The 27,346-nt window shown below is 64.9% G+C and overlaps 14 protein-coding genes across 14 annotated transcripts in view; 5 read left to right on the top strand and 9 right to left on the bottom strand.

The window, feature by feature from the left end:
* The window catches only part of AMSG_03459 (calcineurin B), a 2,088-nt gene extending 1,074 nt beyond the window's left edge, over window positions 1-1,014 (top strand). The window contains exons 2-3 of the mRNA XM_013904361.1: window positions 146-388; window positions 503-1,014. Coding sequence (XP_013759815.1) covers window positions 146-388; window positions 503-795 — 536 coding nt within the window. The 3' untranslated portion in view covers window positions 796-1,014. The remainder of the gene's footprint in view (window positions 1-145; window positions 389-502) is intronic.
* An 846-nt stretch (window positions 1,015-1,860) lies between these two features.
* Window positions 1,861-2,973, top strand: AMSG_03460 (protein kinase subdomain-containing protein; the record flags this gene model as incomplete). Its single annotated transcript, XM_013904362.1, has 1 exon — window positions 1,861-2,973. One exon carries the CDS (start codon window positions 1,861-1,863, stop codon window positions 2,971-2,973), a length of 1,113 nt encoding a protein of 370 aa, XP_013759816.1.
* Window positions 2,781-4,456, bottom strand: AMSG_03461 (uncharacterized protein). The gene has a single exon (XM_013904363.1). It carries the CDS (start codon window positions 4,291-4,293, stop codon window positions 2,983-2,985), a length of 1,311 nt encoding a protein of 436 aa, XP_013759817.1. The 5' UTR covers window positions 4,294-4,456; the 3' UTR covers window positions 2,781-2,982.
* A 262-nt stretch (window positions 4,457-4,718) lies between these two features.
* AMSG_03462 (phosphoglycerate kinase) lies at window positions 4,719-6,643 on the top strand (the record flags this gene model as incomplete). The annotated part of the gene is made up of 2 exons (XM_013904364.1): window positions 4,719-5,996; window positions 6,020-6,643. 2 exons carry the CDS (start codon window positions 4,719-4,721, stop codon window positions 6,641-6,643), a joined length of 1,902 nt encoding a protein of 633 aa, XP_013759818.1.
* Window positions 6,644-6,803: 160 nt separating this feature from the next.
* On the bottom strand, window positions 6,804-8,937 carry AMSG_03463 (bifunctional arginine demethylase and lysyl-hydroxylase JMJD6; the record flags this gene model as incomplete). Its single annotated transcript, XM_013904365.1, has 2 exons — window positions 7,382-8,937; window positions 6,804-7,349 (listed from the first exon to the last, which is right to left on the bottom strand). The coding sequence occupies exons 1-2, from the start codon at window positions 8,861-8,863 to the stop codon at window positions 6,804-6,806; spliced, it is 2,028 nt and encodes a 675-aa protein (XP_013759819.1). The 5' UTR covers window positions 8,864-8,937.
* Window positions 8,938-9,547: 610 nt separating this feature from the next.
* AMSG_03464 (B9 domain-containing protein 1) lies at window positions 9,548-10,638 on the top strand. Its single transcript, XM_013904366.1, has 2 exons — window positions 9,548-9,600; window positions 9,815-10,638. Exons 1-2 carry the CDS (start codon window positions 9,553-9,555, stop codon window positions 10,364-10,366), a joined length of 600 nt encoding a protein of 199 aa, XP_013759820.1. The 5' UTR covers window positions 9,548-9,552; the 3' UTR covers window positions 10,367-10,638.
* AMSG_03465 (disintegrin) lies at window positions 10,380-13,726 on the bottom strand. Its single transcript, XM_013904367.1, has 2 exons — window positions 13,425-13,726; window positions 10,380-13,179 (listed from the first exon to the last, which is right to left on the bottom strand). The coding sequence occupies exon 2, from the start codon at window positions 12,431-12,433 to the stop codon at window positions 10,595-10,597; it is 1,839 nt and encodes a 612-aa protein (XP_013759821.1). The 5' UTR covers window positions 12,434-13,179; window positions 13,425-13,726; the 3' UTR covers window positions 10,380-10,594.
* A 518-nt stretch (window positions 13,727-14,244) lies between these two features.
* AMSG_03466 (actin-like protein 3) lies at window positions 14,245-16,150 on the bottom strand (the record flags this gene model as incomplete). Its single annotated transcript, XM_013904368.1, has 2 exons — window positions 16,092-16,150; window positions 14,245-15,469 (listed from the first exon to the last, which is right to left on the bottom strand). Exons 1-2 carry the CDS (start codon window positions 16,133-16,135, stop codon window positions 14,245-14,247), a joined length of 1,269 nt encoding a protein of 422 aa, XP_013759822.1. The 5' UTR covers window positions 16,136-16,150.
* A 903-nt stretch (window positions 16,151-17,053) lies between these two features.
* On the bottom strand, window positions 17,054-18,064 carry AMSG_03468 (uncharacterized protein; the record flags this gene model as incomplete). Its single annotated transcript, XM_013904369.1, has 1 exon — window positions 17,054-18,064. The coding sequence occupies one exon, from the start codon at window positions 18,062-18,064 to the stop codon at window positions 17,054-17,056; it is 1,011 nt and encodes a 336-aa protein (XP_013759823.1).
* Window positions 18,065-18,560: 496 nt separating this feature from the next.
* Window positions 18,561-21,207, bottom strand: AMSG_03469 (uncharacterized protein; the record flags this gene model as incomplete). The annotated part of the gene is made up of 2 exons (XM_013904370.1): window positions 18,561-20,811; window positions 21,088-21,207. 2 exons carry the CDS (start codon window positions 21,205-21,207, stop codon window positions 18,586-18,588), a joined length of 2,346 nt encoding a protein of 781 aa, XP_013759824.1. The 3' UTR covers window positions 18,561-18,585.
* Window positions 21,208-21,300: 93 nt separating this feature from the next.
* On the bottom strand, window positions 21,301-22,855 carry AMSG_03470 (uncharacterized protein). The gene has a single exon (XM_013904371.1). The coding sequence runs from the start codon at window positions 22,836-22,838 to the stop codon at window positions 21,384-21,386; it is 1,455 nt and encodes a 484-aa protein (XP_013759825.1). The 5' UTR covers window positions 22,839-22,855; the 3' UTR covers window positions 21,301-21,383.
* Window positions 22,856-23,471: 616 nt separating this feature from the next.
* AMSG_03471 (exosome complex exonuclease 1) lies at window positions 23,472-24,523 on the top strand (the record flags this gene model as incomplete). The annotated part of the gene is made up of 2 exons (XM_013904372.1): window positions 23,472-23,674; window positions 23,814-24,523. Coding segments are annotated over 2 exons (844 nt in total), but the record flags the coding sequence as incomplete, so codon positions are not given.
* On the bottom strand, window positions 24,386-25,451 carry AMSG_03472 (Ser/Thr protein phosphatase). The gene has a single exon (XM_013904373.1). It carries the CDS (start codon window positions 25,427-25,429, stop codon window positions 24,455-24,457), a length of 975 nt encoding a protein of 324 aa, XP_013759827.1. The 5' UTR covers window positions 25,430-25,451; the 3' UTR covers window positions 24,386-24,454.
* Window positions 25,452-25,591: 140 nt separating this feature from the next.
* On the bottom strand, window positions 25,592-27,318 carry AMSG_03473 (uncharacterized protein; the record flags this gene model as incomplete). The annotated part of the gene is made up of 2 exons (XM_013904374.1): window positions 27,203-27,318; window positions 25,592-26,790 (listed from the first exon to the last, which is right to left on the bottom strand). Exons 1-2 carry the CDS (start codon window positions 27,258-27,260, stop codon window positions 25,592-25,594), a joined length of 1,257 nt encoding a protein of 418 aa, XP_013759828.1. The 5' UTR covers window positions 27,261-27,318.
* Window positions 27,319-27,346: the final 28 nt, after the last annotated feature.

Consider the following 27,346-nt stretch of genomic DNA (forward strand, 5'->3'; position numbering starts at 1 on the left):
GGGGGGGGGAGGGCAGGGATGCATGCGCGAGGCGGAGGGGGAGGATGGGGCTTTTGCTGGCGGGGCAAGAGAGAGAGGAAGCAAAGGTGGTGATGAGGGACTCATGATGAAGATGTGGTGGGTTGGTTTGGTGGGATGGACGTAGTCTCTGCGGAAGAGCTGCTGGCGCTGTATGAGCACTTTAAGTACATCTCGGCATCAAAAGACAACGATGGGGTCATCGATCTGGAAGAGTGGCTGCAGGCGCTGGAGCTGCGCGACTCTACCTTTTCGAGGCGAATCTTTCAGGCCTTTGATGAGGACGCCAATGGGACGATCTCGTTCAGAGAGTTTGTTCTCGGCCTCTCGGTCTTCTCACCACGAAGCACCATTGAGGAGAAGCTGGACCGTATGTTGCAAGCAGACGAGGCGAGGCGAGGCGAGGCGAGGTGAGGGAGACAGGGGAGGTGAGGGGGGAGGGGCAGCACTTACAGGAGAGAGTACGTCTTGGAACGGTGCGCAGTCTCGTTTAGGATCTATGACATCGACGGTGACGGTCACATCGACAAGGAGGAGCTGTTCCAGATTCTGAAAGCCTCACTGCTGGAAAACTACATGATGGACCTCTCAGACGACCAAATGAGGGAACTGGTGGACAACACGTTTGCTGAGACAGACGTCAACGGCGACGGGCTCATCTCGTTTGAGGAGTATCGCGACATGGTCATCTCGCACCCAGAGATCCTCTCCAAGTTCTCGCTCAACTCGGACCTCCTTCTCCAGTCCACTCCCGGCCAAGAGTCGACCACGACATGAGAGCGCTGCAGCCCCGTGTGTTCGACCCCTGTCAGACCTTGGACCTACCTGTCGCCCACCCGCGAGCATGCCTCGCACACGCCCTCGTCGGCAACCGCAGTGCCGGAACCGATACTCTTGGTGCGTCGCTGCCTGGCTGCCCCTCCCCAGACGCAGCCCAGCCCGTTCTCCGCAGCCTTCACCTTCTTGATCTTGCACAAACACCCGACAGGTGACCCATCTCGTCTTCTTCCTTGCTCTGATTGCCTTGACTTGGCACACTTTTCGCTCACCCGACCACGAGTACTCGGTAGAAAACAGAGACACTGGCAATAGCATGGCATCTGGTGGATGGAGCACAGGCCAGGGGGGCATCGGGAGTGGTGAAGTGCCTCCGCCGTACACCACATGGGTTTCGTCGACTGGTGGAGCGCCGACGAGTACGACGACGACGACGACTGGGGCGCCAGTGGGACTTGTTTAGCGAGCCTGGGCAACCATGAGCACCCGCTCGTGGTAACAGTCGCTGCCGAGGCATATCCCCCGACGGGGATGTATGTCTGTGACGTGTGCGGCGTCTCGTGCGTCGGTGGCTCCATGTTCTCCTGCCAGACCTGCACCCATGACGAGTGTCCGACCTGCCACATGGGCGGGACAGCGCTGGGCATGGCACACCCGGGCGGGATGATGATGGCGCCGGGCGGGATGATAATGGCGCCGGGAGGGATGATGATGATGCCGGGCGGGATGATGATGATGCCGGGCGGGATGGGCTGGAACCCCCCCCGCACTCGGCCCCCCGGCCCCTCCTCCGGCCCCGGCTCCGGCCCCGACCCGCGCTCCGCACTCGCACCCGCTCGTCATGTCCAACCCGGCAGAGATCTACCCGCAGACCGGCGGGCGTGGCTGTGCGATGTGTGCACGGCCCAGAGCCATGGCGGCATCATGTTCCACTGCGCGACATGCTCATATGACGAGTGCGCGGCATGCCATCGGAGTACAACGCCGGCAGTCAGTGGCGGGCGGGCCGGTGGTCTTGTGGGCGACGCCAACGCGATCCACGACCACGAGCTCGCCCTCGTCGCCATGGCCGAGACATATGCCGCGCACGACGGCCAGTGGGGTTGCAACCTCTGTCGCCGCTACTTTGTGGGCGGCGAGGCGTATCACTGCTTCCACGGGTGCAACTTTGATGCATGCGAAGAGTGCATGGCTCGCGGCGGACGGCGGATGGGCGGCCCGGTAGAGGCGCCTGGTCCGCGCGCTACCTCGCGCGTCCGCCCGCTTCTGGCCCGCGCCGACGTGGCCATGCAGGACCTGCACCTCGGTAGGCTCCTCGGCCACTCGCAGTACAAGGACATTTTTGTCGGCGACCGCGACGGCGTGCCGCTAGCGGTGACCCGTACCAAGGGCGGCGTGCTCCTTGGCGTCGATCCGGAGACCATGGCCGCCCTCGGTGCCCATCCGTACCTGCTCTCATACCACGGCCACGCCCAGGACAGCGATGGCTCCGAGTACATCGCGTTTGAGCTCTGTCCTGACGGCCCACTGGAGACCTTCCTCGTTCGCGAAGGCAGTGAGTGGTCGCTAGACCTCAAGATTGTGCTTGTCCGCCAGATCGCCGCTGCCCTCGCCGCTCTCCACGCTGCCGGCGTTGTCCACGGACATCTCTCGTCGCGCAACGTCTTTGTCGATTCGCTTGCGGAGCCTGTTGTCAAGGTCGGCGACTACGGCCTGACCCAGCCGGCGACCCACCTCCCGCTGCCGGCATCAATCTCGGCGCGCGCCAAGCTTGCCCATGTCTTCGATGCGCCCGAGGTGCTCGCCGGTGGCGCGCCGAGCCCGGCGTCTGACGTCTGGCAGCTCGGTGTGGTGCTCTGGGAGGTTATGGCCAACGGCGCGCGGCCGTACTCGGGTGTGGCGGGGGTCAACGAGCTTGATCCCGCCAGCGTTGCAGCCTACCTCGCCTGCGGCGGCCGTCTTCCACCGCCACACGCTTGCTACGCTCCGCTGTACAAGTTTATGCTCGCGTGCTGGAGCGCCGATCCGGCAGCCCGCCCGGTCTCAACCTCGCTCGAGGAGCGACTCGCAGTCCTCGCCGACGCGTACTACGCCGACCCCAACTACGTCGACGACAACGAGCTCTCAGACGACCCGGCAATCGACCTCGCAGCGCCGCCGCCGCAGACCCCGCAGTGAATCGGTCAATCAGCCGCGCTGTGCCCTTTTGGCCGCCACCGACGCTGGTGTCTGCAGGCAGCGGTGCTTGCCAGCGGCACGGCAAAGGAGCGCAATCCACACTGCGGAGAGGAGCGGGAGGAAGATCGAACAGAGAACGACAATGAGCATGGCGTGGCGACGGGTCTTGTTCAGGTCAGCCCACTCAAAGAAGACAACGTCATCAAGCGGAACGCTTAAAGTGAGGTTGGCAGGAGCCAAGCGGTTGGCGACAGCGTCGGCGGCTGCCTTTTTGCAGCTGTCGCGGAACGCCGACGATCGAACGCGAACAGCCTGTGCGTTGCTGGCATCATTGAGCAGCGCCGGCTCGCCGTACCGAATCGCAGGGAACGTGCGGCAGCCGTAGTCGACCGGGCCGGTGTTGTGGCAGACGCAGACAAAGAAGGCTGTTACGTTGCTGCCCGGTCGCAGCAGCGGCATTGCCGTCACCGCCAGTGTTTCCTTGCCGTAGCGATTAGTGGAGAACAAATACCCGCGCGCCTCAAATGCCAGTCTCCGCGCGCCATCGAAGACCGCAAAGACGGCACGCGCAAGCTCGTCTGCTGGGGGCGTGCCTGCCACCGGCACCGGGCCAACGTAGCGTGGCGCAAAGTCGAGCTCGCCAACCACGCCGAGGTAGACTCCGTTGACGGAGCCGGCCACGGCTAGGCCAAGCCACATGGCGAGGACGGCAAGACCCATCGCCAGCCCGATGTCCCACCGATTGATGACGTGCCCGTTGATGACCGAGTGCCAGTTTGACCGATCCGGCTGGGTGAAGCGGAACAGGCCAAGGCTGGCGTATGCTCCAGCTCCAGCAACTGCCGGGATGACCGCAAAGTAGACAACGGTCGTCACCACGACGCCGAGGGCCGGCGATGCCAACCGGTACGCGGTGTAGCTTACCGCCGGCGTGGCGAGCACAAAGGCTGCGACGACCACTCCGATTAGCACCACCATCGGTGGCGTCCTTTGACACGGCCAGCAGGTAGAGTGATTTTGCCGACTCGTGCCATTCTCTCTGTCCACGCGGCCGCTCTTGGGCTTGCGTGGCCTGCGAGACGTCTTTGACGGCTCATCGGAGTCCAGGCTGCTGGTCACAGTCACCGAGCCATCGCTCAACGTCTCGTCGGTGGCTCGGCTGCTCTCACTCAAAGTTCCCGTGCATGATCCCGAGCCGTATCGCCTGTGCCTCCTATCCTTCTTCTGCGCCTGCCTCGGCCGCGACTTGGCCATCGACGGTAACACCTGATCCGATGCCGATGCCGACCGCGACTCCCCTGGCTCAACCTGCCTGCCCATGCACTCACACACACTCTCTCTCTCACTCTGCTCTCGCGCAAGTCACCCACACGTGGCTATCCGTTCTCGCTGTGCTGTACCGTAGGCGAACGTGCCCACCGCTGCGTCGAGGTTGAGCGAGAAAGATAAGCGTGGCCGCAGCTGTGTTTGTGCAGGCAGAACACATAGTGAACACAAGTGGCCTCACCCAAACTCGATTGCATCAATTTTTTGTCACCCCACCCCCCACCCCCCCACCCCCCCACCCCCCACCCCATTCCCACCCACTTGCGAACAAACGGACCCCCCTCCTCCAACCGTCCGTCACTCTCGTCGCCCCCCCCCCCCCCCTCCCCTTCTCCCCTTCCCTCTCACCCCTCTCCCTCATCAACAGCACTCGGCCCATGTCTGCTTCCCCCACACTTCTTCCGCTTGGCTCTGACCCCATGCTCGCGGCTGTGACCGCGGCTGTGGCACGGCTCACCGACGCCGCGTGCCGGCAGGGCGACGAGGGCGAGAAGGCGACGGCTGGTCCGGCGCCCGGGAACAACATCGTCTTCCCGCCGCGCTCTGCTCCGCACCGCCCGTGTGTCGCTGTTGCTGTTGTTGCTGTTCCCGGCTCAGAGGATCCAGAGTCGGGCGCTCCGGTCCTCGCCACCACCCTCACCCTCCCGCTCGGCCTGCGCTCGCCGGCGGCGGCGGCATTGACGCTGCGGTCGGCAGGTGCGGTCGGTGGCGAGGTCCTGGGCGGCCTCCCGCTCGGCACGCTCTTTGGCCTCCCTTCTCTCGAGCTGGATCCCAAGATCGAGGGTGTCGAGGCCACGGCCGAGGCGCCTGAACTCGGCTCGCTGGTGGCTGGTAACGCGGCGCTCGTCCGCCAGCTCGGCCTCCTCGCCGAGCACCCGTTCTACCTGGAGATTGCCCCGATGGCGTTTGATGAGTCTGCGCCCAACTCTGCGGCGTGTTTGGCACTCACGCTGGCCTCGACCGAGGCCGGCGTCGTCCAGGTCGCGTACCGGGTGGCGTCGATGCTCGCCGAGGCGCTCATGGCGTCTGCTGAGTTTGGCGACCTGAGTGCGCTGTACACCCCGCCGCGGCCGCCGTCGTTCCTCGACAAGGCGACGCTTGAGGAAGCCGAGGTTGAGGGCAAGCGGGTTGTTGTCCGTGTCGACTTTAACGTCCCACTCGCGGCCGATGGCACGATCTCGTCGAACCAGCGGATTGTGGCGGCGATGCCGACGGTGCAGACACTGCTTGCACGCGGTGCGCGGTCCGTTGTTCTCATGTCGCATCTGGGCCGGCCGGGTGGGGCGGTCAAGCCCGAGCTCTCGCTCGCGGTGGTGGCTGCCGAGGTCGAGCGGCTACTGGAGCGGCCGGTCACGTTTGTGGCGCCTGCGGTGGGGCCCGAGGCCGAAGCTGCCACCGCCGAGCCTGCGCCGGGCTCAGTCTTTCTACTCGAGAACCTGCGGTTCCACGCCGAGGAGGAGGGCAAGGGTGTCGACGGCGAAGGCAACAAATTCAAGCCTGCGGCCGAAGCTGTCGACACGTTCCGGGCCTCGCTCGCGGCGCACGGCGAGGTGTTTGTCAACGACGCGTTTGGCACAGCACACCGCGCACACTCATCGATGGTCGGCATGCCGCACCCGGTCCGAATTGCTGGCGCGCTCCTCTCCAAGGAGCTCCGCTACTTTGCCGCCGCCCTGGAGGAGCCTGCGCGGCCGTTTGTCTCGATCCTCGGGGCGCCAAGGTGCAGGACAAGATCCAGCTCATCGAGAACCTCATCGACAAGGTCGATGCGATGATCATTGGCGGCGGCATGGCCTTTACCTTCCTTGCGGTTGCCCACAATGTCGCCATTGGCGCCTCGCTCTTTGACGACGACGGTGCAGCCATTGTGCCAAAGCTGATGGCCAAGGCAAAGGCGCGCGGGGTGACCATCCACCTTCCGACCGACTTTGTGTGCGCCGACGCATTTGCTGCCGACGCCAAAACGGCGGTTCACGACACGACCTCGGGCGTGCCCGAGGGCTGGATGGGCCTCGACATCGGGCCGGCGTCGTCGGAGGCCTTTGCCGCCGTCATCGCCTCGGCTGCCACGGTGGTTTGGAACGGGCCGATGGGCGTGTTTGAGATGGAGCCGTTTGCTGCCGGAACCCAGACGCTCTGCGCTGCCGCCGCCGCCGCCACCGCCGACTCTGGCGCCACTACCATCATCGGCGGCGGCGATACCGCGACGGCGGCGTCAGTCTTTGGCGTCGACGACAAGGTCTCGCACGTCTCGACTGGTGGCGGCGCCTCACTCGAGCTCCTTGAGGGCAAGGTGCTCCCGGGCGTTGCCGCTCTTACCAACATCGCGGACCTTCTGCAGTGAGGAGGGACGTGCAAGCTCTAGCCCTCCACATCCGTCCACTATGTACATTAGTGTCGACGCCCTCAAATACACGACAGAGGCTCATGGTACGCAGTTGTGCCATGACGATTGGCCGGCGCGCTGTATGCCATGGGGTGAGAGGGGGCTTTAACGTGGATGGTCAGGTGAAGAGCGCCACAAACGACGAGGTGTCGTCGTCCGAGTTGAGCGCGCGCTCGATGGCCCGGCGGTCGGCCGAGACGAGGCTGACGATCGAGGGCGGAGACAGTGACGACGAGTCGCTGTACGACTCGGACGACTCAGAGGGCGAGACGGACGGGTGCGGGCGCGGGCGGGCGGTTGCGGGTGCGGGTGCGGCGGTGGCGTGTGGCTGGCCGCGGGCGGCGAGGAAGCGGTCGCCGGCGGTCGAGCCTTCCGAGTCGTCGCCGCCCATCGACTCACGCATGACAGCATCCTGCCAGCCCGACGACGAGGGGGCATTGCGGGTACGGATGGCGCGGCGAGGGGCCGAGTGGTGCATGGCGCGGGAGCGGGCCCGATGCGAGTTGCGAGAGCGACGAGACTTGCGGGATCGGCGAGACCGGCGACGAATAACGACAGGGCCAGATGAGAGCGAGCCCGAGGAGGACGAGGAGGCGTGTGCGGCGTCTGAGCGAGCCGAGTCGCGGGCGCCCGGCGGCGGACGGGCAAGCTCAAAACAGCCGACCTCGAGTCGCGCATCGACGGTAGCTCGTCGACGTGGCTCCAGCCCGAGGAGGAGGAGGAGAACGAGGATGAGGCCGAGTGAACGCCGTCGATGCGGGAGAGGCGGGCGGCGATGTCGGGCTCGGCAAGGTTGAGCACCTTGCGCCAGCGGCGTGCGAAGCGAGTCCGCTCACGGTACGTCGTCCGCCACACCCGCTTGAGGTTGTACTTGGAAACATAGTTCTGGGTGATGGCGACAGTAAAATCGAGATTGAGCACGCCGTGGTGCCAGCCGCCCGGCACAAAGATAACCTCGCCCGGGCCCTGGATGCACTCGATGAGGCCGAGCTCTGCGCCGCGGTCGCGAACGCTCGCGATCTCATGCTGCCACCAGTACGCGGCGGCCTGGGTGCCCCACTTTGCCGAGCCGGTAAACTTCTCAGGTGCGAGCTTGGGCGGGAAGAGGACCCAGCGCTTGTGGCCGTGGGTGAGCGCGTTCCACGCAGATGTGCCGAGCGGGTCGGTGTGGATGTCGGTCCCGGTCCGCTTGGGCCCTGCCACGATCCAGCGGAACGGCGGCCGCTTGCCTGTGGGCAGGACGCCAAAGTAGTCGTACTTGAACATAGGCGGGACGGTAAAGTCTTTGAGCATGTCAGCGCGGGCCGGCTCGTGCAGCCGCGACTCGAACAAGTACAGCGGCGAGTCGTCGGTCGTAGCGCGCGCGTAGCGGAGGTAGTGCTTGAGCTTCATGGCAGTGCCCGAGACGCGGAACTTGGTCTCGCCGTACTTGCGGATGAGGCTCTTGGGAGACCACGCGTCATTGGCCGGCCAAGAATCCATGAGCCCTGTAATGATGACTGGCTTGTTTCCGCCCTCGTACCGCTTGCGGAACTCGTGGGCCGAGATGGTCCGCGCGTCGACCCGCTCGATGTCAAACGCAGGGTCAACCGGCTGGCGCATCTCGGCCAGGAACGCATCGTCATCGGCGAGCCCGAACCGGCGTCCATAGTGCTTCTTGTTGTCGTCGGCGTACACCCGCTTGACCGCCTCGATGTACGACGAGTCCGAGTCGGAGAGCGCGCCTGGGACCTGCGAGAACGACGATGGCGTCTCCTCTGACGATACCGTGCCTGACACGTCAGCCTTGGCCTTGCCCTTGCCCTTGCCCTTGCCCTTGCCCTTGCCCTTGGCCTTGGCCTTGCCCTTGCCCTTGCCCTTGCCCTTGCCCTTGCCCTTGCCCTTGGCCTTGCCCTTGGTCTTCGACTTTGATTTCTTCTCGCCACTGCCGTCACCTGCATCAGCGTCGTCGCTGGTGGCGGACTTGCCGATGGCCTTCCCCTTGTCCTTCCTCTTCTTCCCTTTGTCCTTGCTCTTCTTCCCCTTCTTGCCCTTCTTCCCCTTCTTGCCCTCTCCCGTGCCCTTGCCCTTGCCCTTGCCCGTACTGCGGCTGGCCTCGGACTGCGGCTGGCGGTCGCCGGCAACGGTCTTTGCCTTGCGGGCCTTCTTGGAGCTCTTCTTGGAGCTCTTCTTGCCCATGCTGCGCTCCGTTTTCTCACTCGTCGCTGTGCTGTCTCGTGTCTGTCCTCTCTGCCTCTGCCTCCAACAAGCCGCTAGTCGAGTCGTGTCTCCCGCCCCAGCCCGCTTGCCCGCCGCCGTCGCCGGCTGCTGCTCTGTCGCCGGACTGACCGACGAGTGATCACTGAAAGAAAGGAATGGCGATCGGGTGGACGGGAAGGGGGCCGGAGCATGGTCAGGATCAGGGGTTCGCTGATTTGTTCACCTACCGCCAGATGCCGCATGGTGGGGTTGATGGCAATGATGGGGCTGGATGGTGACTGATTTTATTTGGAGGCGGAGAAGGGCTCCCGATCAATGACAATCATGACAAGGATCAGGATCATGATCATGATCATGATCATGATCATGATCAGGATCAGGATCATGATCAGGATCAGGATCTGGATCAAGACCATCAACAAGCCCATCAACAGCATCAAACATGATCACAATAGTAGTAACGATGACGACGGCGACGTCGAGTATCATACCCACATCACTGCGGCCATCTCAATCAGTATCAAGATACGTATCGCCATCGAAGACAAACACGATCACTTACGCGATCACACCCATGATCATGTACACGATCACAACCACGATCACGTTCACGTTCTCCACCCCCCCCCTGCACGCCACCCATCCCCACCCACCGCACTCACTCGACCATGGCACAGTTCTTCGTGGTGGTCTCCGGGCAGGTCGAGTCCGCACTGGTAGGGGACATGGAAAGGGGGTGCGAGGGGAGACTGAAGGGGGAGGGAGGGGGAGGGAGGGGGGGGGGGGGAGGGGGGCGAATGGCTGCAAGCGTGTTTGGCGCCAACGATGGCGCGACAGAGGGCAGGCAACCAACAACGGACAGAGGATGGAGGAACTCATGGCAAAAGGGAGTGGTGCGGGTGCGGTGGATGGGGATGGGTACGGGTACAGTTTGAGGACTACGACCGGCTGTTTGCCAAAGTCAACTTTGTACACAATGGCGAGGGCGTGGAGGACTGGACGGTGGTGGACGGGGCCGAGGCCGGGCTGACGCAGGTGGCGCGGAAGAGCGTCGACGGCGGCTCGCCGGTCTTTGTCTTCAACTATCCCATCGAGGTGGCGTACGCGTCAACCAACGTGTCAGGCTGGCCGCGGCTGCTGGTCTCGATGTTTTCGATCAACGGGCTGGGCAACCACACGCTGGCGGGCTACGGGTTTGTGCACGTGCCCACGGCGCCAGGGCGGTACACCCGCTACGTGCGGACCTTCCGCCCACGCTCCTCCTCGCTCTGGCAGCGGATCAACGCATGGCTCTTTGGCGATCCGCCCGAGTTTCTCAACTTGCCCAAGGTGCTGGGCGATGGCAAGGGCCGCGAGGTCGCCCGCGTTGTCTCGTCGGGCGTCGTCAAGGTCACCTTTAACGTCTCCACCAAGGGCCTCTCGGCCGCAGGCTACTCCGAGTCGGCCTCGTCGGTTGCCGCCGCCGCCAGCTCTACGGCTTGAAGGCACCCCGTGCTCCGCGATGAAGAGAATGTGTTTGCTTGCTTGGTGGGAGCAAAATGGGAAAGGGAAGGAGAGGGAAAGGGACCGGTTGGATGATGTTGGTGTAGGTGTTGATTGATTGAAGTTGAGGTTGAAAAACGAAAGGAACGGAGCCGAAAACAAAAGGAATCAAAATGGCGCAGGAGCATCGACAAGTGCGGCACAAGAGGCCCCACAGCAGAGGATGCTCTAGAGCTGAGGCACGTCGTCCGAGGAGCCCGAGGAGCCCGACGAGAGGACGACGCCAAACAGAGGGTTCGAGGTCATAATGGCGCCCGACTCGACGGCGGCGGCAACAGCGGCCGGCTCGGCGGCGGGCACGGCAGCGACGGACGAGTCGGCGAGGTTGAACGCCGGGTTGGCGTCGATGACGACGGCCGGGTCGGCGGTGGCCACGGCGTCGGGAACGACGGGCAGGGCGGGCGGCGCAGCGTCGTCCGACGAACCGGACGAGCGCGAGCGCGCAAAGATGACGACGGCGACGACAGCAACAACGACAACGAGGACCGAGAGCGAGGCTGCGGTGCCCTTGCCGGCCGACGAGGAGAAGAACGATGTGTTGTCCTCTGAGCTGGCGCTGTTGATCGCAGACGACGCACCGGGGCAGAGCGGCGAAGTCGTAGCCACGTCCCAAGCGGAAGCCGGCTCGTCAGGGTAGAGCATCGGATCGTTGGGAATGCAGCCCTGCCGGGACTGGAACTCGTACTTGGCGCAGATTGTCTTCTCGCACGTAGAGCGAGTGTTGTGCGAGCACGGCTGAAGGTAGTGCTGGGTGCACGACGCTGAGCAGCAGTCGTACTCGTACAGGTTGCCATCATCGCACTCTTCACCAACGTTCACCGCGCCGTCACCACACTGGGCGCCAAACTGGCGGAGGCCGGTGCAGACAACAGGCTTGGCAAACTCATGGCTCGGGAGCGAGAACGTCGAGGTCGTGAGGATGAACAGCTGCTGGCACTGGTCTTCGGAGGTGTGGGCAAAGCCGTCGTCGCACGTGGTGCCAATCGGCGCAAAGGTGCAGTCGGGGTTGCAGCAGGCGTTGTCCGGGTGCGGGTCACCGTTGGGCAGGGTCTTGCCCGGGTCACACTCCTCGCCAAAGTCGACAATACCGTTACCGCAGGGCCCCGCCGGCGGCGGCGGCGGCGTCGGCGGGTCGCACGTCGACACACCCGCCGTACACACACCAGCCTGGCAGGTGTCGGCAGTGCACGAATCGGCGTCGAGGTCACACGCCGTGTTGTCCGGCGCAAAGCCGTCGGCCGGGCACGCGCCAGACACACCGTCGCAAGTCTCGGCCACGTCGCAGGTCGACGCCGCAGCGCGGCAGACAAACGAGGTGTCAGCCACGTTGTCGACGCAGGTCGCCGAAGTGCCGGCGCAGGTGTCGGGCATATCGCACGAGCCCGAGGGCGCGGCACCGCACGGCGTGCCGGCGGCGGCAAAGCCGTCGACCGGGCACGAGGCAGTCACGCCGTCGCAGGTCTCGGCGACGTCGCACTCTGAGGCGGCGGCGCGGCAGACAACCGACGAGTCGGCGACGTTCGCGACGCAGGTCGCCGAGGTACCGGCGCAGGTGTCAGCGACATCGCACGGGCCCGAGGGCGCGGCGCCACAGGTGGTGCCGGCGGCGGCAAAGCCGTCGACCGGGCACGAGGCAGTCACGCCATCGCAGGTCTCGGCGACGTCGCACTCTGAGGCGGCAGCGCGGCAGACAACCGTCGAATCGGCCACAGCGTCCGTGCAGGTCGCCGAGGTACCGGAGCAGGTGTCAGCGACATCGCAAGGGCCCGAGGGCGCAGCGCCACAGGTGGTGCCGGCGGCGGCAAAGGTGCAGTCGGCAGCGCAGCACTCACCACCGTCGCACTCCTCGCCAGGCTCGACAATGCCATTGCCGCATGTGCAGCCATCCGTGCAGACACCAGTGCCGTCGCAGGTGTCGACGGTGCAGGCAGTCGTCGGGTTGTCGCACGAGGTACCGGCCGGCGCAAACGAGTCAGCCGGGCAGGCCGACGAGACGCCAGTGCACATCTCGGGGGCGTCGCAGACCGAGGCAGCACCGCGGCACTCGATGTCGGCGCCGAGGTACTTGCACGTCGACGAGCAGCAGAGACCAAAGTCGTCGCACTCCTCGTCGCCCTCGAGCACACCGTTGCCACAGACCGGCTCCGGCGGAGTGTTCGGCTCGCAAATGCCGTCCGGGTTAAAGTCGAACCCAGCGTTACACGGGCACTCAAAGTAGCCCTCGTAGTTGACGCAATGGCAGTTCGGATCAGTGCACGGCGAGTCGGCGCACTCGTCGATGTCACTGCATCCCGAGCCGTTGGCCGTGCCGTCGCCCTCAAACCCGTCCTTGCACACGCAGGTGCCATCCACGCAATCGGCGCGGACGTGGCACTCGACCACGTGCTGAGGCGGCGGCGGCGACGGCCGGTGCGAGTTCTTGGACGACGAGCGGTGCGCGAGCCCGAGCCCGAGCCCGATCCCGAGTTGTGGTCCTCGGCCTTGTCGGGCGAGACAATGCACTGTGGCGAGTCGGTCGGCACGTTGTCCTTGCACTCGTACCCATCACGGGTGTTGACGCACGTGGTGTCGTCGGGGCAGTCGGCAAGGCCTTCCTTGCACTCGTCCACGTCGCCACACATACACGTCCATCCCCACGTTCCGCAAGGCTTGTCCGAGTTCTTCTGCGAGTTCGAGCTGAGCTCGATACGCTTGTACTCGATGTACTTCTTCCACTTGTTCTTGACAATCGTCAGCGCGCGGCAAAAGAACTTCTACTCTCGTCCACACGTGCACAAATTGTCCGCATGCGCGTGCGTGAGTGCGGAAGAGGAACACTGGTCAGCTCAAGCTCGACCATAAAAAAAAGCAGCGAACATTCGGCACGTGCCGGCTACCGCCGAACGGCCAATGAGCAAAAAACCAGTTGCTGGACTCGGTACGCCCCCTACCATTCCCCCCCCTCCCTGCATTCCCCCCCTCCCCCCTCCTCCTCCACCCGGCCCTTGTTGCTGCTTACCTTGAACTTGCCCTTGGGCTTCGGGCACTTGAAGTTGCGCCAGCGGCGGGCTTCAGCCACAGACGCCAGCAGCAGCATCGCCAGGAAAAGGACCCCAAGGGTCTTGGTCGACAAAACGGCCATTTTTTGGGTTCTCGAGAGTCGAGTGAAAGAGAAGTCTGGCTCTCCGTGAGTGATCATAAACTATTCGTTGCACAATCGTTGCAACCGGCGGCTTCTTCTTTGCACCTTGAGCGGCAGTGGCGAAACGCCTGTAAGGTTTTGCCGACCCACCCTCCCCCGCCTCCTTCCGCCCCCCCCCCCCCCCCTCCCCCCTCATGACCTTGGTCTTGCCCTTGGCTGTCAGACTTGCATAAACTACGGCAGTTCCAACCAATCTCCTGTGCTTCTTTCTCTGACCATTCGCTCAGCCCTGCCTGCTAAGCAGCGGCTGTTGTACCAGCGTGGGTGGCTCCGGGTACTTGTGGTGGAAAGGGCAAACGATGAAAAATATTGTGAGGCGGTCCTCGTGGTTAGGTGCGGAGGAGGAGAGAGGGGGGGTGGTCAAGAACTCCCTCGGCTAGAGGTCGGAGGTACGGGCTGAGAGCAATGAGCAATGCAAGCGAGGGTGGGCATGGTGTGATGGAGGGACTGCGTGGTGGATAGTGGACATGGGGCGGTACTTGGGCTGGCTGGGGCCTGGGTACATGGCGGTCTGTGGCGGTGCGGCGTTTAGCGCCGGTTGATCGGCAAAGGCAAGCGGCCGGCGGACGCGGTCAGCAAGGAGGGGGGGGGGGGGGGGGCGGGTGTGTGGTCAGGTTCATTGCAGGATGCAGCGCGGTTAGGCGCCAGCGCCAAAGACCGGGTTGTGGCGGGCGAGCGACGGGCCGATCTCGTCGTACTGGGCCTTGGTGTGGCAGACGGTGTAGAACTCGGGGGTGGAGGAGAGCATGGAGCCGCCAAAGAAGACAGCGTTGCGCTGCATAGGGTACGAGATGACGTTGACCTCGATGGGCTTGGCCTTGATGCGGCCGCCGGAGAGCTCCTCGGAGACCTTGATGCGCTTGTCGACGGTGCGCTTGACGTCGCGCTGGAGACGGCGGCCAAAGTCCTTGAACATGGTCGAACCACCCGAGAGCACAATGTTCTTGTACAGCGGGCGGCGGACGTCGATGGGCGTGGCCTGGATCGAGGCGTCGACAACGGTGGGGAGCGGGGTAAGGAAGTCGGACGAGAAGATCTCCGGGTTGAAGAACAGCTCGGGGCCGAGGAAGCGCTCGTAGCCGACGTCGATGGTGAACGGCTTCTTGGTCCGCGGGTCGGCGCCCTCGTACTGCTTGATCCACTTGGCCGGGTCCTTGTCGTACTTGCTGAACTCCTTGGCCACATCCGAGCACACGTACGAGAACATCTCCTTGACACGCTTGGCCACCTCCAGCGACTCGGACGGCGGAATCGCCGAGCCCTCGCGCTCGCGGAGCAGCTGCTGGATGAACGATGTGATGTCGCGCCCGGCCATCGGAATGTGCTTGATGGCAGAGCCGATGACGTAGCCCTCGGCGACCGGGATGACGTGCGTCACGCCATCACCCGAGTCAATCACCGTGCCCGTCAGCGTCCGCTCCGTCACCGCAGACGACGTCCACGACGCCGCAAGTGCAAGCACTGCCTGAACCGCAATGTACAGCCCGGGCACGTTGAAAGTCTCGAACATGATCTCCGCAGTGTACTCGCGGTTCTCCGGCGGGTTGAGCGGCGGCTCGGTCAGGAGCACGTGGTGGTCCTCCGGCTCAGCACGCAGGTACTTGAAGAAGCACTGCTCCCAGAACCGCTCCATGTGGTCCCAGTTGTCGATCTGCCCGTGCCGGATCGGGTAGTACACCTGGTACGTGTTCTGGTGAGCGAGTGCCTCGTCGCCAATGTGGAAGTCAAGGTCCTCCAGTCCCTTGACCGTCGACGGGCCGCCACGCGCTCCCTTGTTCGACGCAGTCTCCTCGTTCGACGCAATCGCCGTCGGCACCACAAACTGCGGCTCCACGTTGCCGGCAAAGCCCATCTTGGTGTACCTGTCCATCCCGCGCCCGTCGTTTCCCAGTGAGTCTGCCTCGTCCTCCTCCCGCAGCCTGCCCAAGACCAACGAAAAAAATGCCAGGCGCAGCCTCACAATGACTCACCATCACCACAAGAGCCTCCCGCGCCCGCTTGCCTAGCCTTTGGCCTCCTGGTCCGATGCCGGCCTTGTTACACTAGCAATAAACATTTCCACCTCCTCCCCTCCTCCCCCTCCCCTCGCACGCATGCCCCATCCCCCATCCCCACCACGAGCGACCGCTAATGCTGTCGACGAGGCGACGATGGCATTTTTTCTTGCGAAGCCGGCACCGCCCGTCGTCACCACCACAGCCAAGCCAGCCGCCCTCCCCCCCCTCTCCACGTTCTACGAACCACCCGACACCCAAGCCGGCCCCTATCCGTCAACTCCTTCCACCCTAGAGACTCTCCCTTCCGCTCGGCCCTCTAGGCTCCTCCCCACTCGCTCCATTCCCTCGCCAAAGTGGGTGACCAAGGCCACCGGCTTCCCCCGAACAGCTGCTCCCCCCGCGAGCCGCCACCGTCCCCACCCAACAGCAAGTGCCATACAGACCACATGCTCAGCTTCTCGCACCCATTTACAACTCCAATACGTACCCGGTACCATTGTCAATGACCACTGCAGGCGGCTGTCCCGACATGTTGCCAGTGCTGAGAGATGTGTGTCGTGGAGAGCGGGGCGAGCGGGTGGGGAAGGGAGGGGGGGGCAGAATGGGGGAGAAACGAGCTCGAGTGCCAAGCTGACGCTCGTTGGACAGTTTCATCACTGCCGGACAACTCCACGGCAACGATTGCGTGGCTATCAATGAGCTGAAAGTACTCAAGAAAGGCTACGTGGAGAAGGCAACATAGTAGATGATGCCATCGGCAAGGCGGCCCTAAATTCTGCTGTCATCTGGCTGTCCCCTTGACTCTCCTGCTCGAAATCGCCAGCTGCTACTGCTGGGCTGGGCTGCCATAGTGGATGCTGTCTCTCGCCGCCTCGATCCGGCCACCAGCCAACCCCTCTCCCCTTCCCCCCCCCTCCCCCTCCACCACACCAGACCCACCACCTCCACCCACTCGATCACCACCTCACTCTCTTCTTCCCTTCTCCATTCTCCCCGCTCCGCTCCCTCTTCACCACCCGACCCACTGCAGGCCTCCCCACTCATCCATGCGCAAGTCTGCCAGCCGTGGCTCTCCCCCTCGTCGGGGCTCAAGGCGCTCTGGGCCGAGCAGAAGCCGTATGTCGTGGTGGCCGCCATTGTGGGCTTTGTCACATGGCTCATTCTCCACATCAAGTCGGCTCACAACTACGTCCCGCGCCATGAGCTCGTGGCAGAGGCTCTCGCTGTAGCATCCGACTCGTCGTCTTCATGACAGTTCTGTATCATGTCCTCTCGCCCCGTGCTCTTGCTGCCGAGGCCACGTCATCGCCGTCGTCATCCGCTGGTGCCTCGACTCCTTCGGCGTCAACGCATCCGTCGGTCACCCCAATACTGTGCATCTGTGGTCCACCATGACGGATCGTCAGCCTACTCTCTAGCCCTTGTCTGTGCTAGCCTGGTAAACTCGATTTACTCGTCCGTTCCAGAGCCACTCTCGTCGTACCCGTCGTCGTCGTACTCGTCGTCGTCGTACTCGTCGTCATCAGCATCATCATCATCATCGTCATCGTCGTCGTCATACTCATCATACTCGTCATACTCGTCATCCTCGCCCGACTTGTCATAGCTCTCATCGATACTACCGCTGCCGGCACCCGCGTCGCCGAGATCAGCGACAACCGACGCGAGGTTAGCCTTGATGGCGTCGATGTACATGGCAGTAACCTGGCCCTGCTCGGCCACCCGCGCCTCGGTGGCGTCGACGGCGGCACTACCAAGCTGCTGCTCGGCATCGGCAGCCGATGCAAGGGCGGCGTGCTCGGCTGCGTCGGCGGCGTCCGACAGCTCGTGCGCCTGTGCCAGCGACGCTGCCGAGAGGGCGCGGGCGTTGGCGGCCGCCGACTCGGCCACATCGACCGACGCGTGCCGACTCGGACTGCTGCTCATCGTAGAAGCCGGCGAGTCTGGACGATCGGGCGAGAGGACCATGGTCGACTTGGGAATGACGCCCTTGGGCGACTTGGTGTAGAGCTTGCGGACCGCCGACGCGTACTCGGCACGCTTAGCAAGCTGCTCCGCAGCGCGCTTGCGGGCGATCTTGCGACCATCGCGCTCGCGTTTCTCTTCCTCGATCACCTTTTGCGCACGCTTGCCCGTAAAGAACTTTGGCTTGCCCGCCGGCGCCGACGCCAGACGAGCCGCACGGAGCTCGGCCATCCGGGCCTCTCGCGCCGCCGTCACCTTGGCCTCCCACGCCGCCATCTCCTTGGCGTCGAGGGGCTTGTTGCGCGCGTGCCGCATCTCCCGCACTCGCTGCTCCTCCTCCAGCTTGGGCAGAACCATCTTGCGCACGTACTCCTTCTCCATCCTCACCCACACCGGCTCGCGGTTGGCCCGCCGCGCCGCCATCCGTTGCGCCGCACGCCGGCCCAGACGGGCCTCACGCTCAGCGTTCCGCCTCTTACGCGCCTCCTCGGCCATCGCCACCTGTCGCGCCAGCAGCTCGCGCCGCTGCTCTACCGCTGCCGCCGTCTGCGCTTCCCGTGCGGCCTCCAGCGCCTCCAGCTCGGCCCGTGCCGCCGCCGCCCGCCGTGCCGCCTCGTTCTGCCGCTCCACACTTCGTCGCGCTTGCTCTCGGATCCGAAGCCGCGCCAGACGCATTCCCCGGGCCGCCGCGTCTTCCTCCTCACCGGCCCTTGCGCCTGCGCCAACACTCGGCCGCGCGCCACCGCCACCGCCACCGCCGCCACCGCCACTGCCGCCACCGCCGCCACCACCGCCGCCGCCACCGCCACTGCCGCTGCCACCGAGCGTCGCCACCACAGCCTCAAACACCGAGCTCACCAGACCTGTACACACTTGCGCCACGGCCGGGTGTCTGGCTGCCACTGGGTGGTCTCCCGCTATCGCCATGCCTGCCTCCACTCGGCCCCGAAGTCGGCGTCAAGTGCCACTCACTCGGCCGTTGGCCACCCCCTCATCATCATCTTTATCAAAACTCGCTACTCAAACTCGCCGGCCTCTTGGGCTTGGGCAAGGAGCAGCTCACGGACAACAAACGCGGTCGGATCGTCCGAGTCGTCGACTAGCGCTACAGCGCCGAGTCCGGCTCCGATCCGCGACGCGACGTCGACCTTGAGCGGCGAGCCGAACGTCGCCCGCGACCGCTGTCGGATGGCCTGCAGCTGAAGATCGAGGCCGGCTGGCGTGTCGACAAGCACGTTGGACGATGCCATGCTCGACTCGTTCTTGGCCATGGCAGCCTCGCACTTTTGGACACACCGTGCGGCGGCGGTTGCCCGCGACCGCGCCTCAGGCCCGCCGCGTGCCAGCACCACTCGCGCCTGCAGGTAGTGGGCCTGCGCTAGCTCCGTCAGCGCACCGACCTTGCGCAGCGCCACCACCGCAGATTCCAGCGCCGCCTCGGCACGCTCCAGATTGGGCTCGGCGAACGCAAGCGCTGCCCGCGCCGAGACCAGATGGAACCGCCCACGCTCGTACAGCGGCGCGGCTTCGAGGACCAGCGGCGCGACAGAGGCCAGAAGCGACGCTGCCTTGGGCGCGTCGGCAAGCTCAACGTGGACGCCGGCGAGGGCAACCGCCACCATAGCGTGCAGCGGTGCGGCGTGGAAAGATTCGGCGAGCGTCAGCGCCATCAGCAGATGCTGCAGCGCGGTGACCGGCGAGCCTGCGGCGGCATGGACCTCGCCCTCGACCAGCTTGTACTCGGCGTGGGCCACGCTCCCAACCACGGCCTCAAGCGGCGGCAGCGCCCGCAGCGCTGCCGCCGTGTCCCCAGCGTGCACATGGACCCGCGCTACCCGCATCCGCGCGTCGAGCACGTGCTCGCGCGGCGACCGCGGGAGCGAGCCCATCGTCACCAGCGTTGTCGCGTACCGCAGCGCCACCGTGAGGCTTCCACGCATCAACGCTGCTTCGTACGCCAGCACCAGCGCGGTTCGATACCACACAACGAGCGCGTCGACCGAGCGCGAGACAAGCAACGTCTCCAGCCGCAACAACGACTCAAAAGCGAGGTGAAAGCCGCCCTCGTGCAGAGCAAGGATGAGCGCGAGCTGGCAGTGCGCAGACGCCACATCAGTGTCGCGCCCATGCGCTGTGTAGTGCTCGAGCTGCGTCTGGATCTCCAGCTTGGCCAGAGCCAACGCGCCGTACTCGAGCCACATAGCCGACCGTGTGGCCAAGACGAGGCCGGCCAACGGCGCGAGACCCGCATTGGCGCACACCTGCTGTGCGGTCCGCAGGTAGGCCTCGACCGCCAGCGGCGCCGTCTCGGACCGCTGCGCCGCGTCCGAGAGCAGCACTGCCGTCGGCCGCTGCGGCACGGATGCAGCGTGCTGTGCCAGCGCCACCGCTGCCACGGCATTGAGCTCAGGCAGCGAGAGCGAGGCTCCGCGGACGAGTGCACGTTGCAGCAGCGTCGCCTGCTCGCTTGCCGACGGCGCAAGCTGTTGCAGCCACATCAGCGCCTCGACAAGACACCGCGCATCGTGGGCCTCCTGCGCAATCTGCACTGTCTCCAGCAGCGCCAGCCGCGCGAGATCGCCGTGGCCGAAGCGGACGTGGACCGCTGCCAAATTGAGCACCGCGTACGGCAGCAAGTTACTCGCGAGTGGTGACGGCGTGAGCACACCGGGTACTGCTAGCGGGCGCACCGTCAGCCTCGCGCCCCTCCCCGCCCGGCGCCCGCCTCCCGCCTCGCATGCCGCCGCGTGGATGGCATAGTCAAAGTACCGGTGAGCAGCCTCAAGTGCGCCTGGGTACTCGTTGCACTCGAGCGCCTCTAGAAACGCCGCCTGCGACTGGGTTCGGGCGTCGTCCGGCAGCAGCGGATCAGCCGCGCGCTCGGGCTCGTCGTTGCGAAGAACCGAGTTGAGAAACTCGATGTGCGAGTCCTTGTAAGCCACAATGGCCCGCCACAGCCGGGTCATGCCGTCAAACGAGAGCTTGTTAAAGGTTAACAGCTGTCGGCGGACAAACAAGCCCATGACCGAGTCAAGCTTGAGCCGGCCGTCTGCCACCGAGTAGTGCCCGTCGGCCTTGAGCATCTCACCCAGCGCCGCAAACGTGTCCAGCAGCGCGTCCGGCGATTCGGATAGCGTCATCAGCAGCGTTAGCAGTCGATCGCATAGCATCGAGCCACGATTGACAACCTGGATCCGCCGATAAAGATAGGCCAGCCCATGATCCTCATTGACCTCATCCGACTGGAAGCGTCGCCGATCGACCACCCCCCCATCGCGCCAACCCGCCGACCGCACCAACCAGCCGACCGCGCCGACCAAAGTCATACCATCACCCGTCATGGGTAAGTCTCCTCCCCTCTCCTCTACTTGCGGTGCACACATGCTCATGGTAGGCATGCACACCTTTCCCCCTCCTCCTCCAGCCGGCCCAGCCGGCCCAGCCCGCCCAGCCCGCCCGGCGTTTGGCGCGCAGCCCTCCCTTCCTCCCTCCTCCCTCCCCCTCGTCACCACACATACCTCCAGCTCACGGACAAGGAACAGGGCAAGGTCGCTGGATCCTGTGTTCTCCACATAGTACTGCACAAGGCCAAGAAGAGCCACCTTGTGTGGTGTGAGGCACTTGACGCGGTCAAGCATGCCTCGCTCCCCCCGCCTGACGACCGAGTCGAGTGTGGAGGTTGGAGAGGGGGGGGGGCGGACGATGGTCGGCCGAGGCAGCACTGCGGCAGGCAGAGAGGGTTTTGTGTTTGAAAATGACTCATCCATTGCATCCACTGTCATGCCACAGAGTCGACAACATGGCTCGACATGGATCAGCACTTGCAGGCATCCTGATGGGCGCCTGGGATGGAGGGGCAGGCGAGGGCGGTGACGTCGAAGATCGAGGTCGGGACGGCCGAGAAGCCTGCGGCGACGACGGGCAGGCCGTGGAAAACCGCGACGTGCAGGGAAAAGTCCAGCTTCGGCTCCTTGATGGTCACGCCGTCGATGGGAGGGATAGGAATGACCATGTCGGCGAGCTTGGCGTTGAGCGCGACGACCTCCTTGGCTGCCGCGCCTTTGATGGCATCGGCGACAAAGGCCGACACGTTGCCGACCTTGAGCGAGAGCAGCGAGGCCGAGGCCTCAAATCCGGCGCGCGAGGCGTTGTACACCACTGAGACGCCGGCCAGGGCGTCAAAGGTGGGCGCGCCGAAGAAGTTGCCGCCGAGGTAGATACTTGCCGACGCGTTAACCTGGATGGTCATGTCCGCGGCGACAGCGGCCGGGCCAAAGGTGACCACAGGGGCAGCGGTGACCTTGGCATTACCAGTCAGCGCTTGGCCGAGTACCGTCGCGTTGATGACCATCTGCAGCTTGCCGGCCTTCCACAGCGCCCATGCAACGTTTGACGCCAGCGCATCCGAGATTGCAAACGCGGCCTGGCTCGACGGCGCCGAGACAAGCGGCGTGAGATCCGGCAGCGGGCCAGCTGGCTTGAACGGCGCCGGCAAATGCTGACCAGACGCAACGTCCGCAACAGCGACATCGGCGTCTATGATCAGCCCGTCCTTGCCGTTGAACGATGCGCCGGCAGCGTCAAATATCCACGCCAGCCCGATAGTCTCGTCGACCACATGGGCATACGGGATTTTGGCAGCGATGCGGGCAAGTGCGGCGTCCATGGCCTTGCTCACGGCGGCCTTGGCCACGGCTTCGATGCTCGCCACGTCGTCGCGAATCTTGTCGGCAATCTTGGAGCAGAGCGAGACGGTCGGCAGCGTGACGGCCACCGAGACCTCGTTCGCCGCCAGAGCAACGTGCCCGTCAGTAGCAACAGTCAGCGCCGTGCCGAGCCCACCCTTGGCCTCAACCACAACCTCGGCCGATCCCGAGCAGCCAAATAGCTTGCTGCATCCGCCGACGATCTCGCGAGCACAGAGCCGGTAGCCCGAGGTGTAGGTGATGCCGGCCGTGTAGCCGATGGCCAAGCCCGAGGCGTCGCCGGTCTCCACCGCCAGCTCCAGCTGCAGGCCCGAAAGCTTCTGGCTCTGCAGGCAGAGATGGACGGTCTTGGCGCCGACGTTGTCGTAGCAGCAATCGGACGGGACCTCCATGAGTGCCGTTACATCGGCCACAATGGTGGCGTGCTCGGCCTGGAGGAGGGCGTTCATGGCCGAGGCAGGTAGGCCAAAGCCGCCCGAGGGGATGCCCTCTGCCACAGTCGCCCACACGACGACCATGGTCACAGCAACTGCCGCCATCAGCGAGCTTGTCGTCTTCACCATGACTATGCCTAACAGACGAGACAATTGGTGTGTCGTCCGTCTTGTTGTAGTGCTGCTGTGTTGGTGGCAGGGGGGACGGCAGGCCGTTGCCGACACGCAGCTCGCCGGCTGGCCACACATCGCCCGTAGGCTGGTCACACATCGCCCGTAGGCTGGCCACACATCGCCCGTAGGCTGGTCACACATCGCCCGTAGGCTGGTCACACATCGCCCGTAGGCTGGCCACACATCGCCCGTAGGCTGGTCACACATCGCCCGTAGGCTGGCCACACATCGCCCGTAGGCTGGCCACACATCGCCCGTAGGCTGGCCACACATCGCCCGTAGGCTGGTCATACATCGCCCGTAGGCTGGCCACACATCGCCCGTAGGCTGGTCATACATCGCCCGTAGGCTGGCCACACATCGCCCGTAGGCTGGTCATACACCGACGCCCACCCCTCCGCGCCCATCGGCCGGATCCATCACCGCACACACTTCTCCCTACAGCCCCACCAGCCGCCCACCAGCCACCTACACCTTTCTCGTCACATATACCTGAGTCATGGCGGTGAACGACCAGTTCCGCATGGTCTGCCCTGTGGAGACCGTCGCTCCGCGGGTCCGATCGGCTCCCATCCCGGAGGCAGAGGCCATGGCCACGTCAGGGTCTACTACATCCGGCGGAGCAAGCCAAAGTAGCAACAAGCACGGTGAGGGGAAGACCACAGAGGGCTCTGTCCCTGCTGCCAAACACCTGCTCACAGCAACAGCTGCGCGCGCAAAGGCCGCAGCCGCGGCTGCGGCCGAGGGCAACCGGGTCGACGGCCGCCACACCGCCGCCTTCCGCGACATCCGTACGATAACCATGACAGGAAGCGATGGGGATGGGGGGGGGGGGGGGAGATGGGAAGAGACACAGACAGAGAGAGAGAGAGAGCCATACTCACGATCGATCTTGATAATGTGGGCATACACGCGGGGGGGATGATGCAGACATGGCGCTGGGACTGGTGAGCCCGGCGGCAGGCTCGGCTTATGTGGAGCTCGGTGGGACCAAGGTGGTGGCTGCGGTGTACGGGCCGAAGCCTTCGTTTGATGCCCAGTTTACGGCGTCTGCCAACGTGGAGACCCACGTGTCGAGCGCTCCGTTTGCCGCTGCGGGCGAGCGGACGTCGTACGTGCCGTCGGATTCCGATGCCGAGGCCTCTCTGCTGGTGCAGGCTGCGCTGGCGGCGGCGGTCCGCCGCGATGCGTACCCCAAGTCGACCATCGAGGTCCGACTGCTGGTGCTGGAAGATGACGGCGCAACGACAGGCGCGTGCGTGTCGGCGGCGTCGCTCGCGCTGGCCCACGCCGGCATCGAGATGTACGACCTTGCCGTCGGGGCGACCGTGGTCCAGCTTGGCGACGCGTTGCTGGTCGACCCGTCGCGGCCCGAGGAGGACGCTGCCCAAGGCGCGGTTGCCCTTGCGTACATGCCTGCTGTTGACGAGCTGTCGCAGTATGCACTGACCGGCCAGTTTGACCCTGCCACGCTTGCCACCGCCACCGAGTTGGCGCTCGACGCCGCACGCAAGTGGGCCGAGCTGATGCGGACCGTTCTCCGCGACTCGGTCACGGCCCAGTCCTCGTAGCTACGGCGGAAGGACAACAATCTCGGCCCGCGAGACCTGCCACTCGCCTAACTCGCCCGACGGCCGCACGCTCCGCCGCAGCCGCACCAGCCCCAGCCGCCCATCGCGGAGCGATCCCGGATTGAAGACAGGCACCATGCCGATGTGCCCCAGCCCCCACCCAGGATGTGTGTGCCCGTGCATGTTGACCGTCACAGCTGCTTGCATCTCCGGCCGCCGCAGTAGCCGCTCGAGCGCGCCCGAGCCCGTGAGCACCTCGCTCGCCGGCGGCGCACGCGGATACACCGTCGTCGAGCACCTGCTAGGTCCGCAGTGGGTGAGCAGCACAATCGAGGCCTTCTCGCTCGTACTCTTGCCCACCAACGGCCCCGCAACGCTTTCCAGCGCAGCCTCCAGCTGCTCCTCGGTCCACGGATACCCATCCCACACCTGTGCACCGTCGCCATCGAGCGCCGGCACCGAGCCGCCGCACCCGACCATGAGCAAGTCACGGGCGAGCGGAACGACCGAGAGATGAGCCGAGTGCGTGCCGTCAACAAGCTGCGGAGAGCTGCATCCCGGCTGGTGTGCTACCGGAGGATCGTGGTTGCCCGGAATCCACACCAGCGGCGCGTCGATGTTGGCGAGGATGTCGAGCAGCACCGCCACGTCGCCCTCGGCCGCCATCGCCGCCGCCGGCTGCTCCATCTCGGCCGTCTTGATGTTGGCCAGATCACCGAGGACAACTACCACATCAGGCGCGACTCCGTTGTCCGCCACCCATGCCACCGCCCGGTGCGCTTGCGCCACCTCGCCGTGGACGTCCGACACCACCACCATCCTCACCTCGTCGCCCGCTCGCGCCGCCTCGTCGGTCCACCCGACATACGCCGCCATGTTGCGCCTATTGCTGCTCGCCTCACCAACGCTGCCCACACTCACGTGCGCCTCTTCCTCTCTGCTTGTTCCAGCCGTACCGCCAGCTGCCTCGGCCATGCCTCTTGTTCGCCTGCTACAGTCGACAGTCAAGTGGCTTGGAGCGCCGAGGAGGCCGCCGCCACCACCCCCACCTCCCGGAATGGCCTCGCGCACTGCGGCAGGGACATGGACGGTCAACCGATCATCATTTATCGTCTCTGCACGACCATGGCATGGCGATCAGTACGACGGCGCCGGGGCCTGGTAGAAGCCTGGCGGCGGCGGGGCGCCCTGCGGCTGGCCATACGGCTGCGGCTGCGAGCCGTACTGTGGCTGCGGCTGGGCGTAAGGCTGCTGGCCGTACGGCGCAGGCTGGGCCTGGGCGTACGGGGCGGCACCGCCGCGGTTGCCGACAGCCTGATACGACTTGCCGCCGTTACGGGTGCGGAGCCAGTTGGCGACAAACCAGAGAGAGCCGTAGACGCCGCAGCAGAAGAAGCCACCGATGGCAAAGAAGACAATGGCGAGGAGGAGGAGCGCAGCGCGCGAGAGGCCAAAGTTGAACGTACCGTCGGTGATGTGGCCGAGCGCAATGTATGGGTCGTCCTTGTTGCGGATGACAACCGGAACCGAGGAGAACGAAGCCGAGCCGGTCGAGAGGACCGAGACCTCGTAGTCGGTGCAGATTGCGCGCTGCTGCCGGGTGTATGCCAGGCAGGGGAAGCACCCGTTGCCGCCAAACTCACCCGAGACCGCGTACTGCGACGACGAGTCGAGCGTGACCTTGAGGCAGACCTGGGACATGTACGCCACAAACCGGCACTCCGAGCCGGTCCACGAGCCACCGTCGTCCTGGCACACCTGCGAGCACGACGGGCTGTTGTTGTTGCTGCTCGAGCTGCTCGACCGAGTCGACGAGCCCGACGTGCTCGTCGTCGAGCACGTTTGCGAGAGCTGCGACGGGCTCTTGGTCGTCGACTGCTTGGTCGTGATCACCGTGTTGAGCGTCTTGGATGGCGAGCCCTGCTGCGTCGCCTGAACGCTCCACGAGTACGTGCCCGAGCTGTCCGACGGCACTGGAGCATCCAGCCCGGTCGTGGTGTACTTGAGCGCCGTGTATGTGTGCAAGCCCTTGGTGTCCGAGTCACGGATCGGATCGGCAGATGTGTCGGCCGAGAACGTGCCCGAGACTCCGCTCGGCGGGTCCAAGTTGACAAACGTGGCCTGCTCGAACGAGGTCCGCACGCCCGTGTTCCACGTGTCGACCGCCGCGTTGTACTTCTTCACCTGATCCGCCCGCGAGTTGGCCGCTGCTGCCGCCAGGAAGATGACCGCCACCAGCAGCAGAATCGGCCCGATGCACAGGCAGCAGCACGCGCAGCCGAGAATGTGCCGGCCCATCTCCAGCAGATCGCGGTAGAGCGAAAAGATGAACGAGCCTATCCCCCCCGCCACATCCCATCCATTCCAGTCCGTCCCAGCCCATCTCTACCATGAGTTCCCCTCCTGTCGTCGTCCTTGCCTCCCCACAGCCATATCGTTTGCTTTGGAAGAAAAAAGTCGAACCGCCCGGAAAAAGGCTGCACGCCCACAAGCGGAGCCCCTCCTTGGCCACCTGCTACAAAGAGCAGAGAGACAGCAGGAGCCTCTTTGACTCTTCACCACCCACCCATTTGTCCCCATCCCATCCTCTCCCTGCCGCTCCTCTCCTCACAAAGGTCCACGGCCATCCCCACCCACCATCCGCACACGGGTCTGTCGCACATGCAACAGCGCCGCCATCCTGCAGGCCACCACCACCACCACCACCACCACCACCACCACCACCACCGCCACCACCGCAGTCCGTACCCTTGCCCTCACCACGGGCTTCACCCTTGCCCTTGCCCAGACCCTTGCCAAGACCCATGTTTGTTGACAACGCAGGGAGAAGTGTGCCCTCCCCCAACCCGCCTCCATCACCCCCCCCCCCCCCCCCCCCCTCGTCCCCTCCAT

The sequence above is a fragment of the Thecamonas trahens genome (genome assembly GCF_000142905.1).
Source record: "Thecamonas trahens ATCC 50062 unplaced genomic scaffold supercont1.13, whole genome shotgun sequence".
Classification (NCBI taxonomy): domain Eukaryota; order Apusomonadida; family Apusomonadidae; genus Thecamonas; species Thecamonas trahens.

What these genes read in the sequence shown, in the direction of transcription:
- AMSG_03461 (XM_013904363.1), bottom strand. Translation starts at nt 4,293, where the DNA reads ATGGGCAGGCAGGTTGAGCCAGGGGAGTCGCGGTCGGCATCGGCATCG.
- AMSG_03464 (XM_013904366.1), top strand. Translation starts at nt 9,553, where the DNA reads ATGGCACAGTTCTTCGTGGTGGTCTCCGGGCAGGTCGAGTCCGCACTG. An exon ending in GGCAGGTCGAGTCCGCACTG is followed by an intron (nt 9,601 to 9,814) that starts GTAGGGGACATG and finishes GTACGGGTACAG; the next exon opens with TTTGAGGACTACGACCGGCT.
- AMSG_03465 (XM_013904367.1), bottom strand. Translation starts at nt 12,433, where the DNA reads ATGTGCACTGGCGTCTCGTCGGCCTGCCCGGCTGACTCGTTTGCGCCG.
- AMSG_03470 (XM_013904371.1), bottom strand. Translation starts at nt 22,838, where the DNA reads ATGGTGAAGACGACAAGCTCGCTGATGGCGGCAGTTGCTGTGACCATG.
- AMSG_03472 (XM_013904373.1), bottom strand. Translation starts at nt 25,429, where the DNA reads ATGGCCGAGGCAGCTGGCGGTACGGCTGGAACAAGCAGAGAGGAAGAG.